Source organism: Callithrix jacchus, chromosome 7 (genome assembly GCF_049354715.1).
Source record: "Callithrix jacchus isolate 240 chromosome 7, calJac240_pri, whole genome shotgun sequence".
Taxonomy (NCBI): Eukaryota; Metazoa; Chordata; class Mammalia; order Primates; family Cebidae; genus Callithrix; species Callithrix jacchus.
Genome location: NC_133508.1, coordinates 85,223,399 through 85,240,745, shown reverse-complemented (window position 1 = coordinate 85,240,745; position 17,347 = coordinate 85,223,399). Strand labels below are relative to the sequence as shown.

Sequence of the window (17,347 nt, the reverse complement as noted above, 5' to 3'; positions counted from 1 at the left end):
AGTGTTGAACACAGTATTCGCCCAACCTCATGTGAGGCTGAACTGACAGGACTAATAAGAGAAGGGGGAAATAGATTCTACAAGATACCATATTTTGTTAAAATAATAACAAACAAATCTTAACAGGACATATAAAAGAAAGCTCTATGTTATTTTTGATTGGCATGCACATCTCTGGGATCATCTTTATGAAGAAATCAAACAGATCTGCTTTGCCAGCTGAAACACCACATTCGGGTGGTGTCCAGTCAGGGCTTGTTTTCTCTACTTTCCCGATGAAGAAATTCAGATTAGTGTGATTAAGTCCCATGCCCGTGGTCCTCAGCCAGTAAGTAACTAGGACAGGATGTAGACCCTGGATAAAAACACAACTCTACCACACCACTCTGTCTCTCAGTTCAGCCCTGAACCTCAACACTGAGCCTGACCAAGTCAGAAAGTCATCCCTATGATGCCTATGATAGCTCCTTGATGCTTAAAATTTACTTGTTCCCCCAAAGACTTGAGATCTATTCTTAGCTGACCCCATGTCAATCTTAAGTCCAAATCTCCTTCTCTCCCTGGCATCAGCTGTCTCGGTTAACATTTTCTTTTTCCATCTAGTTGCTCAGGTTGGAAGCCTTGCCTTTGTCTTAACGCCTTTATGTTTTTCTCCCCACACTGCTGACCAACCACCAAGTCCCATTGCTTCTGCCTCTGTGGTGTGTCTGCCTTCAGGTAGTAGTATGGAGTGACTCTGGAGTCAGACAGACTTGAATTTTAATTTCGGCTCCATCGCTTGCTAATAATTTTATGAATCATTTAGAACAGTTTACTTGCCCCATCTTTAAAATGGGACAATAATGCCTATTGGTGGGATTGTTGTGCATTTCCCTTCCTCTATCCTTTCCATGCTTTCCCTCCTAGCCCCTCCCACCATTGTCTCCTACCTGGATTGCTGGAATGGCCTCCTTGTCTCCAGATGCTCTCCTATCAACTCCTTCTCTGCTTGAAAGCTTCCAGGATCTTTATAAAACATGATGCCATGTTTATGGTACTTCTTTCAAATTAACTGTCCAAGCCAGAAGCCTGGATATCATCCCACTTTTGTGTCTTTCACACCCCATTTCTGTTCAGTTGCCAAATCCCACTGGTCATGCCTGCTTGTTCTCTCTCACTTCCATCCAACATCTCAAGACTTAGCTCACATGTCCCAACTTCATGACATCCTTCCCAGGCTCAGCAGTTGTCATTAATTGCTTTCTTTTCTTGGTTACCCTAACACTTTGCTTATTCATCTGTTTATCAATTATTTCACTCAGGTGATTGTCACCTCCCCGACTATCATTTAATGTCTTTGAGGGCAAAGTTCAGGTTTTATTCATCTTCATACCTCCCATAGAACCTAATGGTTCCAGACAGATCAGAGGCACTCAGTAACTATAGCAGAATAAAAGAAAGAATGAACGAAATCTCAAATCCAAATTCTGTCCTGACCTCATCCTGATAACTGAATCCTAATTATAGATTAATCTTCCCAAAGCCTCAACCTCTCTGAGACGTTCCACAGCTGACTTCTTCCATGGCTTTCTTTACCTACAGAAATAAGCCCCTACTCAGCATGAAAGGCAGCATGGTATGGCAGAATGTTTTAGACTTGGAGTCAGAGGTCCTGGATGAACTTCAAGGCCCCAGTTTCCATGCAGAGATGGAGGAGACAGATTTACTTAATCCTCCAATACTTTCCTGAAGGCTAAATTCTTTTTCAGAGCCCAAGGCAATTAGATCATTTTTTTCTATAACAATTATAACAACAACTGTTGCTGGTGTGGTTATAGCTACTACTTCTGCTGTTGCTATTGCTACCACTACAAATATTGCTGCTGTTATCACTACTGCTGCTACTATTACTATTCTAATCTACTTCTATTATTCCCATTACTACTACGCTACTGCTGCTGCTGCTACTGCTTCTACTACTAATACTGCTGCTATGCTGGTACTGCTCATCTTTTTTTTTTTTTTTTTCTTGAGACGGAGTTTTGCTCTTGTTACCCAGGCTGGAGTGCAATGGCGTGATCTCAGCTCACTGTAACCTCCGCCTCCTGGGTTCAGGCAATTCTCCTGCCTCAGCCTCCCGAGTAGCTGGGATTACAGGCACGCGCCACCATGCCCAGCTAAATATTTTTTTGTATTTTTAGTAGAGACGGGATTTCACCATTGCGACAAGGATGGTCTCGATCTTTTGACCTCGTGATCCATCCGCCTCGGCCTCCCAAAGTGCTGGGATTACAGGCTTGAGCCACCGCGCCCGGCCATGGTACTGCTAATCTAATGCTACTACTGCTGCTGCCACCACTACTAATGTGGCTATTGCTGCTGCTACTGCTAATCTCCTCCTCCTCCTCTTCCTGCAGCCGCTGATACTGTTACTGCTGCTCTGCCCTGAGTGCCTACTCGGCTCTAGGCCCTGCACTGATTGCTTTGTCTTTCTGGATCTCATGCAATCCTCACAAAAGCCCCGTGAAGTGGGCATTATTCTCCTCATTTCCCTGATAAAGACGCAGAAGCTTAGGGAGACTAAGAAATCTGCCCAAAGTGCATAGCTTGTCCTAAGTGGAGGAGGCTGGGAGTCATCAGACTCTAATGCTTGTGTTCTTTTAGTTTTTCCCTCCACCTTTTTGTGTATAGTCCTAAGACTGACAGTATAATAAATATTTAATGCTGGTTATGAAAAGCCTTCACCTCAGGGAGCTCACCAGTTTATGTTTGTTCCTGTGCATGACCTCATTTTACCGGATTCCCCTGAGCCTTGCCTTAGGCAGCCTCCTTTGCAGCTGGCTGTCCCCAAACGTCCTCCATGCCTGAGTCTCTTCCTTTGAAACAACTGCTATGAAGTGATTGTCTTAAAGGCAGGGTTGGTACTACCCCCAGAATTGTAACAACAGGAGAGAGGCTTTGCCAGGATATTAGGATGGGGTGGTGCAAAGGACACCTAACTTCTTCTATTAAGCCACCTCTCCCATACTCCTGCATTACAAAGAGGACACTGTGTCACCAGCTAGAGGGAGTTTTCCCAGTAAATGTCCCAAAGTCTTCCTCTTCCTCTAACCCATGCCACATTCTATCCTCAACCCCCAGAACTCAAATTGTCAAGTCAGATGGATTTAAAGATGTAGCCATTAGGAAACTGGGTTCTGCTCCCAACTGATACTGCCTGGCTGTGTTAGACATTGAGTAAGTCTCTTGTCCTGGATGGAGTTACCCCAGAGCTTCCACTGGTTTCAGTTTCTTACTCTTTGATATGGGAACATAATCCTCAACCGAGATACTCCTCAACCAAAAATAAAAAAAGAGAATTGTGAGGATCAACTGAGAAGATGAATGGGAAATTACAGTATTTTGAAGAACATTTTCCAATATTTTCTTACCTTCTTCTGAGACCTCATAAAGGTCCCTACATCATCTACACTTTTAACCTGAAGTGTCTCATCACTAATTTATTCAACACAAATAATTAAGCACTGTGTTTGCTAGGCACCTCCCCATTCCTCTCTGCTGCCCTGATTTTTACCTATTCTTCAAGACCCCTCCTTCAGGAAGTCTTTCCTGGTGCACCAGCCCTGAGCTTCTAGGGAACCACTGTCTAAACATTTCATCTGACACTTGGTAATGGCTTTGGTATTTCACTTTCCAATTCAACTTTACGCTGTTCTTGGACAACGTTTATAGAGGGCCAAAAACAGACTTACTCATTTCTGGGGATCCAGAGCCTTAGCATAAGGCCAGGGAGAGAGGAGCCATTCATTGAGAGTTTGTGGCTGTTGCTGCGGGTGGTAGTGGTAAGAATGAGACTGAGGATGCCTGCTCTGAGCAGGTGAGAGCTCACCAAGAGCCTCCTTTTCAGACTCTATCTCCAGGTGATCTTGCGTTTAGGTCTCTTTTCTGTATTTCAGCTTTGTGTTCCTGTTTTCCTCTTTTCTTTTTTTCTTCAGATCAGCCTTGACTAAAGGTTGAAAAAGACTGCTCATGTGGTGTTATAAAGAAGGGAGAGGCAGTTCTCTTTAATACCTCTAATTTTTGTGATGCTGACACCCCTCCTTTTCTCTCTCCCTCCAGAAGTTCACACTTAAAAGCAACCCTGAAACTTCTGGATAAAGTGGAGCAAACCTACCTTATAGGCTGCCAATATAGGACGTTGTCAGACTTTAGGCTAATAGCATCCATAGGAAAGAAAAGAAAACAAAGGAGAAAGCTGCGGAGAGACTGGGACAGGTGAAAGAGAGAAACTGACTATGATGTATTTGCATGTATGTGTGTGTACTACCATTATGTGCACATCTTATGTGAATAACTTCTTTATATTTGTGTGTGAAAATGCATGAGTTTGTTCAGTTGTGAATGTTTCCGCTGAATATTAGATGACAGGACATTGTCAAGTCTAAGCAGATTTTTATATATCTACTCATAGTCAGAGGTCCCGGGTTAAGCTGCTGTTTGAAATTCTGTCTACTTTCTTGACATTTCATCCATATTAATGGATCACCCCTCTGCCCTAGCCTCCCAGGGACTGTGCTCAGCATGATGTCAGGGCCATCTTTCCTCCTTCTCAGTTCCAGTGAAAGCTGATCCTGGCTGATTTCAGCCAAGCCAGTCCCTCTGGGGTGAGAGGGCACCAGGAGCCCCCTTTTCAGACTCTATCTCCAGGTGATCTTGCGTTTAGGTCTCTTTTCTGTATTTCAGCTTTGTGTTCCTGTTTTCCTATTTTCTTTTTTTCTTTAGATCAGCCTTGACTAAAGGTGAAAAAGACTGCTCATGTGGTGTTATAAAGAAGGGAGAGGCAGTTCTCTTTAATACCTCTAATACCTTTCCAAAGTGCTCCTGGAGCTAAAATTCCATGGTCCCAGGGGGGTTGTTTCTGTTCAATTTCAGAAGCACACACTGAGGGCCTGCTCTAAAATAGGTCGAATACCAGGTGGTTGTCAAAAGTGAAGGGTACACAGCTGCGAAGCAAATACAGTCATGCATCACCTAACAATGTTTCAGCCAATGACAGACTGTATGAATGACAGTGGTCCCATTATAAGATTATAATGCTGTATTTTTATTGTATCTTTTCTATGTTTAGATATTTTTAGATACACAAGTGCAAGCACTGTGTTATAACCGTCAACAGTATTCAGTAGAATAACATGCTGGACAGGTTTGTAGCCTAGGAGCCATAGGTTGTACCATGTAGCCTATGTGTGTAGTAGGCCGTACCATTTAGATTTGCATAAGTACATCCTATGATGTTCACATAACAAGGAAATCACCTAACAATGCATTTCTAAGAATACATCCCGTTATTAAGCAACGCATGACTGTACTTCATTGCTGTGGCCCAAAGAGCAGCTCCACAGAGCTTGAGACTTTGCCTTTACTGAAAAGCAAATACATGGGGTGGGGACTTTCAAACATTAAGCCTATTTGTCATACATGCCTTGGTTCATTCTTTTCTAAGTTTAATATTCTTTCTTTTATTCATTTATCCTGAGGGAGGCCATGTGGTTTGTTTGAAAGAGTACTATCCCAGACGCCTGGATTTAAGCCTAATTCAGCTGCTGTCATTTTCCCTCTTTGAACCTCAAATTCCTCACCCACAGAATCAAATTGAGAATGATTGCTCTTTCTAAATCCCAGGATTACTTTAAGGAATTTCAGGGAAAGAGAATGTAGTGGGGAGAAAAAGCTAGCATTCTCTGAGTTCCTACTAGAGGTAGCACTTTGCATACATCCATTCTATAGCCATAAAAAAGGAAGCAGGTGGTAACAAGTGAGGACATCAGGAGCAGGAACAGAGGCCTAGAAATGATCCATTAGAAAGAGCCTTAACTGGAAGCAGAGAGATCTGGAATCTAAGCTCAATCTGCTCCTAGCACTTACATAACTTTAGAAAAGTCACTCTCCCTCTCTAAGCCTGTTTCCCCATCTATAAAATGGAATCTGTTGAGGTCGGTGATCACTAAGGCTCCTCCAGTTCTGCCATTTTGGGTCTTTAGGAACACCAACCTCAATCCACTTGCCTACCCTAAAAATGATCTCACACTGACCCTGGAATGCATTTCAGGTTGCTAGACCCTAATGCTTGCAAATGATGACTAGGTAGTGAAGTTTCATACTTACTTCAGCAACGCTAGTGGAGATTCCTGCCTTCCAAAGATTCTTTCTATCCTCAGACCTGATGCTGAACCAGAGACCTCCGGAGAGGTGAGATGAGCCGGTGACGTCGTGAACCTTGCAGACAAGATGCAGTGCTGCAGACCTAATTAACATCACGTGCAGTAGGCACCACGGAGCACACTGGAGCTGCCAAACAGAATAAATAAAGCAATGTTTTATCTTAAGTGCTGGTTAACAGTGAATACTAAATACCATGCCTTATTTACTATGCCTTCCCTGCACAGGCCTGCTATGGCTGACCTAGACCTCATGAGACAGCATACCCTGATTTCGAGGGTGTGCCTTATAAGTTGCTTGTCAAGCAGCTGGAGAATTGGGCCCCTGACTGGATGTTGTAAGATTCATGTAGAGATGCGGGCATAGGATTCTGGACTCTGATGTCTGATAGATCAAACTGAGAGTCCTGCTCTGCCACAATGTGTCCTTGTGCCATCCCTATGAAACTGTTTACTCACTTTTAAAATGGGACTAATTGATGTCTGGGTTACAGGAAGGTTGTGAAGGGTGGATGATGAGAAGATATAAATAAAGACCATAGCAAATGCAAGTGTCCCATAGAGGGCAAGTATTGTTCCCAGTTACATCCACATTACTCTTATGTTTAGTATTCCTAAGTCAGTCAAACCAACACCCTGGCATATATTATAAATGGATAATGTTGTCCCTCATTATAATTAATAACGTAACAGTGTCTTTATCAACATCAGCTGGTCAGTTGTCCATCTCCAAGAGTGTCTTCTCTCTTTTCGCTATAATATCAGCACGCATTCATTCATTAGTCAGGGTTACCATGGTATCTTAGTGTGGGTTCTTCCAAAAGCAGAGACTGGGACAAGGAACTGAGAACAAGTAGTTTGCTGGTACTGCTAATCTAATGCTACTACTGCTGCTGCTACCACTACTATTGTGGCTATTGCTGCTACTGCTAATAATCATCTCCATCTCCATCATCATCATCTCCTCCTCCTCCTCCACCTCCCCCCGCCCCCCTTACCGCTCCTTCTTGGTAATACCATTTATAGCTTTAGACACTTGGTAATACCAAGAAGCAGCGGTAAGGGAGAGGCAAAAGAGAGACCAACAGGGAGAAAAACAGGAAGGGTGTGTTAAAGAGCTAATTATCACTAAGAAGAAAGGGGCCTCAATCCCTCTCAGGACTTTCTAGGTAAGGATTTAAAAACTCTCTTCAGAGTTGAAGACTGCCCCCTTGGATGTGAATTCACCCTTGCTCTTCTGCAAAGCTGATCCTTGAGGGAGCTGAGATCCACTTGTTGAGGGATGCTGACCAGGTGCATGGAACCATCCATCATGCTGTACTAAGTCAGGTGGGCTGAGGAGATGTAGGGCAGGCAGCACAAGTGTTTGGTGTACAGGGGCTTGGGAAGGTCAGTGAGCATGAGTGCCTTGTCTTTTCTATTCCATGCCTGGGAAACTTGGTAGAAACAGTGTCCGAGTCAACTCTGATCCCAAGAATTCAGCATAGTGCCTGCACAGAGTTAAGTATGCAGTGATTATTTGCTGAGTGAAAGAAGGGATAGATGGATGGATGGGCATACGGATGTGCAGATGGACTTTCTCCTTTGTAAGAATCATTTCTACGTACAAATGGGGAGTGGTGAATGGAGGTTGGATGCGGATGGACTTTGATGTATAGGGTAATCAACATGGGGCATGGGCAGGTAAGTCAAGAAGCCCTCAGAAGAAATGAATCTAGGATTGGATCAAGTGACCTGGGTCAAGGGCCCATCAGAGCTGGGCCTGTTGACTGACTTGGTCTGACCTGGCACTCCAGCTTGGAATCAACACCACAGATAGGAGCCACAAGAGCATCTGAACTGGGATCAGAAAAAGGAAGCTCCCAGGAAGACCAGAAGCCTGACGCCAGGACTCAAAGAACCTCAGATTTAGATACTCCTCTTTGCAAAGCCTTGCCCTTACTTACTACCAACTCTGATATTGCATGAAAGCTGAATTTTCTTTTAACAATTAGTACAATTGACCAGGAAAAAGGAAAATAAAAATGAAATGTTTGAGATTTTATGTGTATTTTTTTTTGAGACAGTCTCACTCTGTTGCCCAGCTGGAGTGCAATAGCTCACTCTCTGCTCACCTCAACCTCTGCCTCCCAGGTTCAAGCAATTCTCCTGCCTCAGCCTCCCAAGTAGCTGGGATTACAGGTGTGCATAACCACACCAAGCTAATTTTTATATTTTTAAGTAGAGACCAGCTTTCACCATGTTGGTCAGGCTGGTCTCGAACCCCCAACCTTGTAATCTGCCCACCTCAGCCTCCAAAAGTGCTGGGATTACAGGCATGAGCCACTGTGCCTGGCTTATGCTGTATTTAGATACCTTTATTTTTTATGATAGCTAAAATCTTGAAGTTAAGACCAATTTCTACAAATAACATTTCCTTTATTATAAACTAAATGCTATTTGGAAAATTTTGAAATTTGAACTATAGAAAAAAGCATAAACTAACCCATCAACACCAAGAGATAAATTTTTATGTATTTTTAGTTTTTTTTTTGAGACGGAGTTTTGCTGTTGTTACCCAGAGTGCAATGGCACGATCTCGGCTCACCTCAACCTCCGCCTTCTGGGTTCAGGCAATTCTCCTTCCTCACCCTCCCGAGTAGCTGGGATAACAGGCACGCGCCACCATGCCCAGCTAATTTTTGTATTTTTAGTAGAGATGAGGTTTCACCTCGTTGACCACAATGGTCTCGATCTGTTGACCTCGTGATCCACCCGCCTCGGCCTCCCAAAGTGCTGGGATTATAGGCGTGAGCCACCACGCCCGGCCTTTAGTATATTTTTAACAAAGTTGAAGTAATTTTATAGCTTTAGACACTTTTTGTCATTGGGGTCCCCAGCTGAGTTATATAATGTAGAATTCTCATGTACATTTCTACATGCCATTGAATATTCTTTGAAAAAAATTAATTTTTACTGATTAATATATCATTCAGATAAAACATAATTTGTTCACCCATTTCCCTTTTGTTGGATATTTAGACCATTTCTCATTTTTTGCTATTATAAATTATGCTGCTATGAATAGAACAGAGCAAAATTCTTTTTTTTTTTTTTTTGAGACGGAGTTTCGCTCTTGTTACCCAGGCTGGAGTGCAATGGCAGGATCTCGGCTCACCGCAACCTCCGCCTCCTGGGTTCAGGCAATTCTCCTGCCTCAGCCTCCTGAGTAGCTGGGATTACAGGCATACGCCACCATGCCCAGCTAATTTTTTGTATTTTTAATAGAGACAGGGTTTCACCATGTTGACCAGGATGGTCTCGATCTCTTGACCTCGTGATCCACCCACCTCGGCCTCCCAGAGTGCTGGGATTACAGGTGTGAGCCACCACGCCTGGCACAAAATTCTTTATTTGCAGTATTTCCTTTAAACTTCCCTGCAAGCCTGTGAGGTATTTTCTTTTTACAGATTAGAAAACTGAGAATCAGAGAGGAGTTCAATAATTTGTCAAAGGTCACCGTCTTAGTTTGGTTTCCCAGGAGCAGACCTTGAATAAGGACTTAAGTGCAAGGGGTTAAAGAAGAGATCTCAAGAAAAACTAGTAGAGAAATGGGAACATGAGACACGAAAGGGAGGGCAGCCAATGAAATGTTCATTATCAAGCAAATTACCATCAAAGATGGACCAAAACTTAATCTTACGGGAGACTCTGGAAGCCAGTGTAGAACTCATATCTTCGAATTATCTTGCATGAGGGATGAGGGAGCTGAATATTTTTTACCAACTCCAGTCAGTCTTGGTTGAGGTGGTTCTAAGGGGTATCAATTTCCTGTCACTTCTGCCTGCTGCAGAGAAGGGGCGGGCAGGGGGTGAGTGGGGCAAAGCAGGCTCTGGCAGTGACATAAATGAAGGTGATGGCAGTCAGAAGTTGGCAGGACTTCCTACAGTGGTGAGGGTAAGGTGGGCACTGAGAGGAGTGTTGCAGCCAATAGCTAGTAACTGTCAGAGCTGGGATGTGACCGCAGATGTGCCCAACTCGAGTCCATGCCCTTAATGATCCAGCTTTGTAGAGAAATGAAACCTCCCTGTGGCCTTGGGCAAGTCAGCTCATCTTCAGAGCTCCAGGATCTGATGGAGACAATGCTATCTGCCATATTTGACTCAAAGCACTGTGCTGAGACAACAGAATGGGTGTGTCAGCACTTGAATTATTTGTTCAGCATTATTATTGACAGTTCCCATCAGGTGGGTAGGAATCACATCAGGCAGACATTCAGTGCTTTCCTGATGATAGCTAATTAGAAAAAATTAATAGAAGATGGGCCGGTTCCCAGAGTTTATGAGACGAGCAGTTTTCTAAATTAATTACATAGTATGCAAGGTACACGTGGTTCATTGAAATACAGTATAAGGTCTTGATGAACTTTGGAGCATTCCATTTTTCTGGCAAGAGGGAGACAAAGACACGATTGCTCATCTCTATGCACTGACAGTCTCCAGGTCTGTATTCTCCCAGGAGGGAGTTTAATTGCTCCATAAGCTTCAAATTCAAGGGCTCCTCAATGCTAAGCTCCTGATGAGCTGCATTAAAGTAATAATGACAAAGATGCCAGTTGATGTATTTATTAAATATGCAGATCCTGAAGGGAGCCAACGTGGGCTGTTCACACCAACGTCGTTCCAGATGGGAAGTCACTGCTGCAGCCCTCTCACCTAAATTCACACTTAAAGGTCAAGATAAGCTAGAGAATTGAACCTGGTCTGTCTGACTGCAAAATCATGTTTATCTATCTGCCCACCTCTATGTTCTTTCCTGTTGAAGATGAACTGGCCATCTTCTATTAATTTTCCATTCACAGCTTTCCTCTGCCTTTTGTCCTCAGAGGCTGACCCAAATGGTCCTTTGAAAAGAATTGATAAAATCAAGGAACCTCTGATTAGACTCACCAGAAAAATTAAAAGTGAGACATTAGAAATTACTAATATGAGGAATAAAAAGGGAGACATAAATGCAGCTCCTAGAGATTATAAAGGATAATAAGGAAATATTATGAACCAATTCATTCCAATAAATTTTACAACTTAGACAAAATCCAAAAATGTCATAAAACATGCAAACCAAAAGCTTACTCACCAAAGTTCACTCAAGAATTAGATCACCCAAATAGTTCTATATCTATTAAAGAAATGGGATGTTAAAAACTTGCCAACAAATATTCCAGGCCAGAATGGCTTCACTGGCAAGTTCTATCAAACATTTATATAAGAAATAATACTAATTCTTCACCAATTCTTCAGAAAATAGAGGAGGAGATAACACTTCCCAATTATTCTATGTGGCCATTAATATTATCCTGATACAAAAACCACAAAGACATTATAAGGAAATTTATAGGGCTGTTTGCCTTAATTCAATAATCCACTCAACTGTACCTTTGTTTCATGCGCTTTCCTGTATATGTGTTTTATTTTATAATAATAAAATGTTAAGTTGCTATTAAGAACGTGATTTGAGGCTGGGCACAATGGCTCAAGCCTGTAATCCCAGCAAGTTAGGAGGGCAAGGCAGGTGATTGCTTGAGCCCAGGAGTTTAAGACCAGGCTGGGCAACAGGGTGAAATCTTGTCTCTATAAAAAATACAAAAATTTAGGTGGGTGTGATGGCCCATGCCTGTCATCCAGCTACTGGAGAGGCTGAGGTGGGAGGATCGTCTGAGCCCCAGAGGCAGAGTTTGCAGTAAGTTGAAATCACACCACTGCACTCAAGCCTGGGTAACACTGAAAGATCCTGTCTCAAAAAAAAAAAAGGAAAAAAGTGATTTGAGTGGGAGAAGATATTTGTACCCATATAACCAACAAAGAAGAGTATCCAAAACACAATAAATAACTCCTGAAAATTCATTAGAAAATAGTAATCAACTGTGTTGTGGAAACAGATGGCACACTCATATTGATAAATTTGTGGAGAGTTTTACAAACATAAATTACAAGGTTGAGAGTAGGGTATAGGGAGACCACAGTTACTCTTCTAGGTCTGAAAGGACAAGGAGACATAACAGTTCCTAGAATCCAGAAGCACAAAGAGCTGTTGCAGAGAGCTTCCTTCCAAGAACTGTGGTCAAAGGACAGTCAGCCCTTCTGATTCCGCAAAGAGGAAGGTGGTGGACTAAATACCCCAATCTCCCTTCCCGTCCTCCCTTCAGTGCTCAACAAGTGCTGAAGTTAGAGGTCAAGGATCCCCTGTCTGTAATCCATTTGGGTCAGCCTCCGAGGACAAAAGGCAGAGGAAAGAAGTTGTGAATGGATCTGGAGGTGCAACTGAAAGATGTCCTGCACGAAAGGTCTGTAGACAAGTGATATAAAGACCTAAATGGTCAAAACTCATATAAAAAGGTGTTCAACCTGATTTGCAATTGGGGAAATGCAAATTAAGACCACATGACATAAAGGCAACAAGTGAGGCTGGGCTCAGTGGCTCACGCATGTAATCCCAGCACTTTGGGAGGCTGAGGTGGGTGGATCACCTGAGGTCAGGAGTTTAAGACCAGCCTGGCCAACATGGTGAAACTCCATCTCTGCTAAAAATACAAGAATTAGCTGGGCATGGTGGCGGATTCCTGTAATCCCAGCCACTCGGGAGGATAAGGCAGGAGAATTGCTTGAACCTGGGAGGCAGAAGATTTTCAGTGAACCAAGATCAAGCCATTGCACTCCAGCCTGGGTGACAGAGTGAGACTTCATCTCAAAAAGTAAATACAAAATCAAAAAATTTAAAAAATAAAGGCAACAAATGTTGGTGAGGATATAGAGACACTGAAACATTTGTACACTCTTGGTGAGAATGCAAAATTGTGCAGCTGTTATGAAAAACAACATGGAGGTTACTAAAAAAAGTTAAAATGGAACTACTATATGATCCAGCAATTCCTTTTCTGGGTAATTATCTGAAGGAACTGAAATCAGGATCTCAAAGAGCTGTTAGCACTCTTATGTTCATTGCAGCACTATTTGCAGTAGCCATGACATGGAAACAACCTAAATGTCCATTGACAGATGAATGAAAATGGAAATGTGGTAATATATACAATGAAATACTCTTTAGCCTTCAGAAAGGAAGAAAATTCTGCAATATGCAACAACATGGATGAACCTTGAGGACATTACTCTAAGTGAAACATGCCAGTTACAGAAAACTAAATACTACAGAATTCCTCTTATGTATCTAAAATAGTGAAATTCATAGAATGAAAGAGTGGTTGCCAGAGATGTGAGGAGGAGGGGGTGGGGAATGATTAATCGGTGGGCATAAATTTCCAGTTAAGCAAGATGAATAAACTCTGGAGATTGGCTGTACAGCATTGTATCTATAGTCAACAATAAATTATGTACGCTTAGGAATTTGTTAAGAGGGTAGGTTTCAGGTTATGTGTCCTTACCAAATTCCAATTAAGTTACATTTTAATAACATCAGATTAGCAAGAATTTAAAAGTCTGATACTACCAAGTGTTGGCAAGAGTATGGAATGGAAACTCTCTTCCATTGCTAAGTATATCAGTTGACATGATTTTGAAAAATAATTTGGCATTATACAATTCAGTTGATAATACTCTTCCCCTGTGACCCAACAATTCCACTCCTGGGCATATATTCTAGAGAAACGTATGCCCAAGTCCAGTGGGAGGCACGCGCAAGCATGCTTACAGTAGCATTGTTTACAATAACCTGAAGATGGGAATGACCCAAATGTCCACCGACTGTACAATGAAAAGGTAAAATGTGGTATATCCACATGATGAAATGCTACTCAACATTAATAATGTTGCTACTCACAATAATATGAACGAATCTTAATGTATTGCTGATTGAAAGCAAGACATAAAAAGTACATCATGTGTGATTAAATTTACATTAAATTCAAAACAGAGAAAACTAGGCTAAATCATTTATGTTGGCATGCTTAGGAGATAAAGGTATAAAACAAAGCAAGAGAACGATTTCGTAAAAGAATAGCAGTTACCTATAAGGAGAGGGAAGAGGTAGATGAAATGCATCAAAGGGACAGGAGGTGCTGGGGAATAGTCCTAGGATGCTGGGCGTGTTCTATTTCTTTATAAAGATGTGTCAGAATTAAAGGGTGATCACTAAAAGACTGATTGGAGGCTTTGTGGGCATGAGTAAGCCTTAACAACTGGTAAACTTTATGCAGAATGATTTTGTTCACTGCTAAATCCCTGGTCCCTTGAACAGTTTTTACTTGTTGTAGGTGCTCAGCCAATATTTTTTAAATGAATGAATGAATGAATGAATGAATGTTTTCAGATACATCTTTTTGTGTTAATAAGATCCATTTGTGCCTCACTGGCCAAAAAAAAAGTAGGCTGGGGGAAGCTCTTAGGTTCCCCATACCTTGAAGACTTCTTAGAATTTTAGACTTGACAGAGTTCAGTCTGTGGGTCTATTGGTCTCTGGCGTAACCTAAGGGAACTGTACTAAGACAAATCTTGCTATGTCTCATATCCACATCCTTGATGCTAAATATTTTTGTTTGCTTCTGCTACTACTCATTGTAGCTGGTACTTTGACTGCAAAACAATAGAACTTCTTTAGAGCAGGGATTATTACACTGATTTAATAGATGAGGACTATGGTGGACATGGTTCATTTTTTCCCATCTACTCTTCTCATCTTCAGTTGTGTAGGCTAGGCTGATGGATGAGATTTAACTTCACTTTCAATTCCAGAGGTGGACCTTGATTAGTTGAGAATAGGGGTTGGCAAATTTTTTCTGAAAGACCCAGTTGGTAAATATCTTAGGCTTTGCATGCCATTATATCTCTTTCCCAATTACTCAACCTTGCCAAAGTAGCATGAAAGAAACTATAGATAATCTATACACAAATGAACATTTCTGTGTTCCCAAACCACTTTATTTACAAAAACATGTGACAGGCTGGATTTGGCCCATGACCTGCAATTTGCAGGTCCCTGGCCTAGAGCTGCCTTTCTCAACTAGGTTCCTTATCTGAACTACTCAACACAGAAAACTGTTGCAATTACAATGTTCTTGATTTTCCCAAGGACAGAAAATACTCTAGAGCAGTGGTTCTCAAAGTGTGGTCTCCAGTCTTGCAGCTGTTATGGAGTAAGTAGGGGTAGCACTGTGTCAAAAAGGTCCAGACCCAGTGAATGAGACATAGAGTTTATTAGGGGGACTTACATACAGGGATAGTCTAGTAGTGGCAGCCTGGAGAGGAGAACCACTACCATTTGTAAAACACATGCAGTTTATATAGCATTTTCACTTAGTACCTGTGATGGTTAATACTGAGAGTTAACTTGATTGGATTCAAGGATACAAAGTATCGATCCTGGGTATACCTGTGAGGGTGTTGCCAAAGGAGATTAATATTTGAGTCAGTGGGCTGGGAAAGGCAGACCCACCCTTAATCTGGGTGGGCAGAATCTAATCAGCTGCCAGTCTGGCTAGAATATAAGCAGGCAGGAAAATGTGAAAAGAGAGCCTGCCCTAGCCCCTGCCGGCTACATCTTCCTCACATGCTGGATGTTTCCTGCCCTCCAACACTGGACTCCAAGTTCAGTTTTGAAACTGGGACTGGCTCTCCTTCTCAGCCTGCAGACGGCCTATTGTGGGACCCTGCGATTGTGTGAGTTAATACTTAATAAACAACACACACAAACACACTCCATTAGTTCTGCCCCTCTAGAGAACCCTAATACAGTACCCTCCTGCTAGCAACCTGTACCTGGCAACCTTCTTCTAACCCAAAACAAAGGGCCTCAATCCCCTGCACGACCTGTATTCCAAGGGATGGGCTATGTGTTCAAACGTCCTTCATAGATAGCAAGTGAAACTCTGGGTTGGGCCCTCCTAGATTCCTTAGCTCAGTACTCTGAACACACATTCTTCTTAGGCCCCGGGGTCATTCTCGGGTTATGCTTAAGCTATTGCTCTGTCAGGTGCATCTGCTATCCAGCAGCTTCGGCATCACCTGACGCTGATAGTAATGTAAAGGCTTAGGACCCAGCCCTGAATCAGCAACTGTGGTCATGGAGCTCAGCAATCCATGATTTAACAAGCCCTCCAGGGGATTCTGATGCACATCAAGTTTGAGGATCACTCTCCTAGACTGGAGTCTAGAATCACAAAGAAAAAGTCTTCTCCCTTGCCAAAGTATAAATTCGGAAGTGTAGCTAATCAGTAAATGGGATTCCCATAACCCTAGAGATTGGTTTAGGAGTGATCTAATACTGAGAACATTTTCAGAATACTTAACAACCAGCATAACAAGGCCCCCAACCAATCAAGGTAGGGAGTAGCCATGGCACCAGAGCAGGGTTCTGAAGGCCCCTCTTACACCAAGCATTAATCCTTTCCTTGCTGAAGCATAAAGTGGTCTGCGGGGTTCTGGGTGAGGAGCTAAAGACGCCAGTGTAGGAAGGAGACATTTTCATATCCAGTAGTCACTGGGTACTATAGTAGCTACTTGGCAACTGTATTAAAATGTCTCACTATTTTAACAACTGGTTCGTTCAGCTGTACCAGTGCATGCCAGCGGCAAACGCTGCCCTGGTTCAGTTGGCACAAGCCTCAAGCCTTACCTTCAGTGATTGTAGAAAGTGTCCTGCTCCTCCTCTGTGTGATAAAGCCTGCAGTCCATAAGACACCAACCTAAAGATGAAGGCAACGCAGGGAGGAGTGCACAGCCCCGGGAAATTAGAGAGCAATGGCGCTGCATCTCCGAAGGAGCCACGCCCAAAGCTCCTCCTACTTTTGGATGTTTCATTTACATGACCCAATTTAAGTTGGATTTTCTAGCTTTTGCATCTGAAAGCATTGCGTCTGTAAAAACAAAAACAAGGCCCATAAAGGTATCAGAAGGAAAGCCTGTTTCCAAGGGCCTGGCCAAAATATTCCCCTTTCTTCCTGACGTTCTGGGTAATACAGACCCTCCCATCTTCACTGGAGTGTCAGATGGGAAACAGCTCAGGCACCCTTTCGCCTTGGTGCGTATTGGGCTGGCTGCAATGCTTGTTTATTAGTGAAATGCATCTGATCAGAGAGGCCCGCCTGACAAGTTCATTACATATCAATTTAATTAGCTGATTTACATTTAATTTACATTTCAATTAATGTATTTAGCAACAAA

General features: G+C 42.6%; 1 protein-coding gene and 1 long non-coding RNA gene across 7 annotated transcripts in view; one reads left to right on the top strand and one right to left on the bottom strand.

Annotated features, from left to right (window-relative positions):
* Window positions 1–6,383, top strand: part of LOC100393071 (BEN domain-containing protein 5) — a 1,596,666-nt gene extending 1,590,283 nt beyond the window's left edge. For both annotated transcript variants that reach the window (XM_078331670.1, XM_078331666.1), the window contains one exon: window positions 6,198–6,383. In XM_078331670.1, the coding sequence (XP_078187796.1) occupies window positions 6,198–6,237 (40 nt within the window). In that variant the 3' untranslated portion in view covers window positions 6,238–6,383. The remainder of the gene's footprint in view (window positions 1–6,197) is intronic.
* The window catches only part of LOC103794418 (uncharacterized), an 81,766-nt gene extending 64,826 nt beyond the window's left edge, over window positions 1–16,940 (bottom strand). For all 5 annotated transcript variants that reach the window (XR_013520042.1, XR_013520041.1, XR_013520045.1 and 2 more), the window contains exons 1-2: window positions 16,800–16,940; window positions 6,145–6,327 (exon numbers count right to left, since the gene is read on the bottom strand). This is a non-coding gene — a long non-coding RNA (uncharacterized LOC103794418). The remainder of the gene's footprint in view (window positions 1–6,144; window positions 6,328–16,799) is intronic.
* Between the last annotated feature and the right edge of the window lie 407 nt (window positions 16,941–17,347).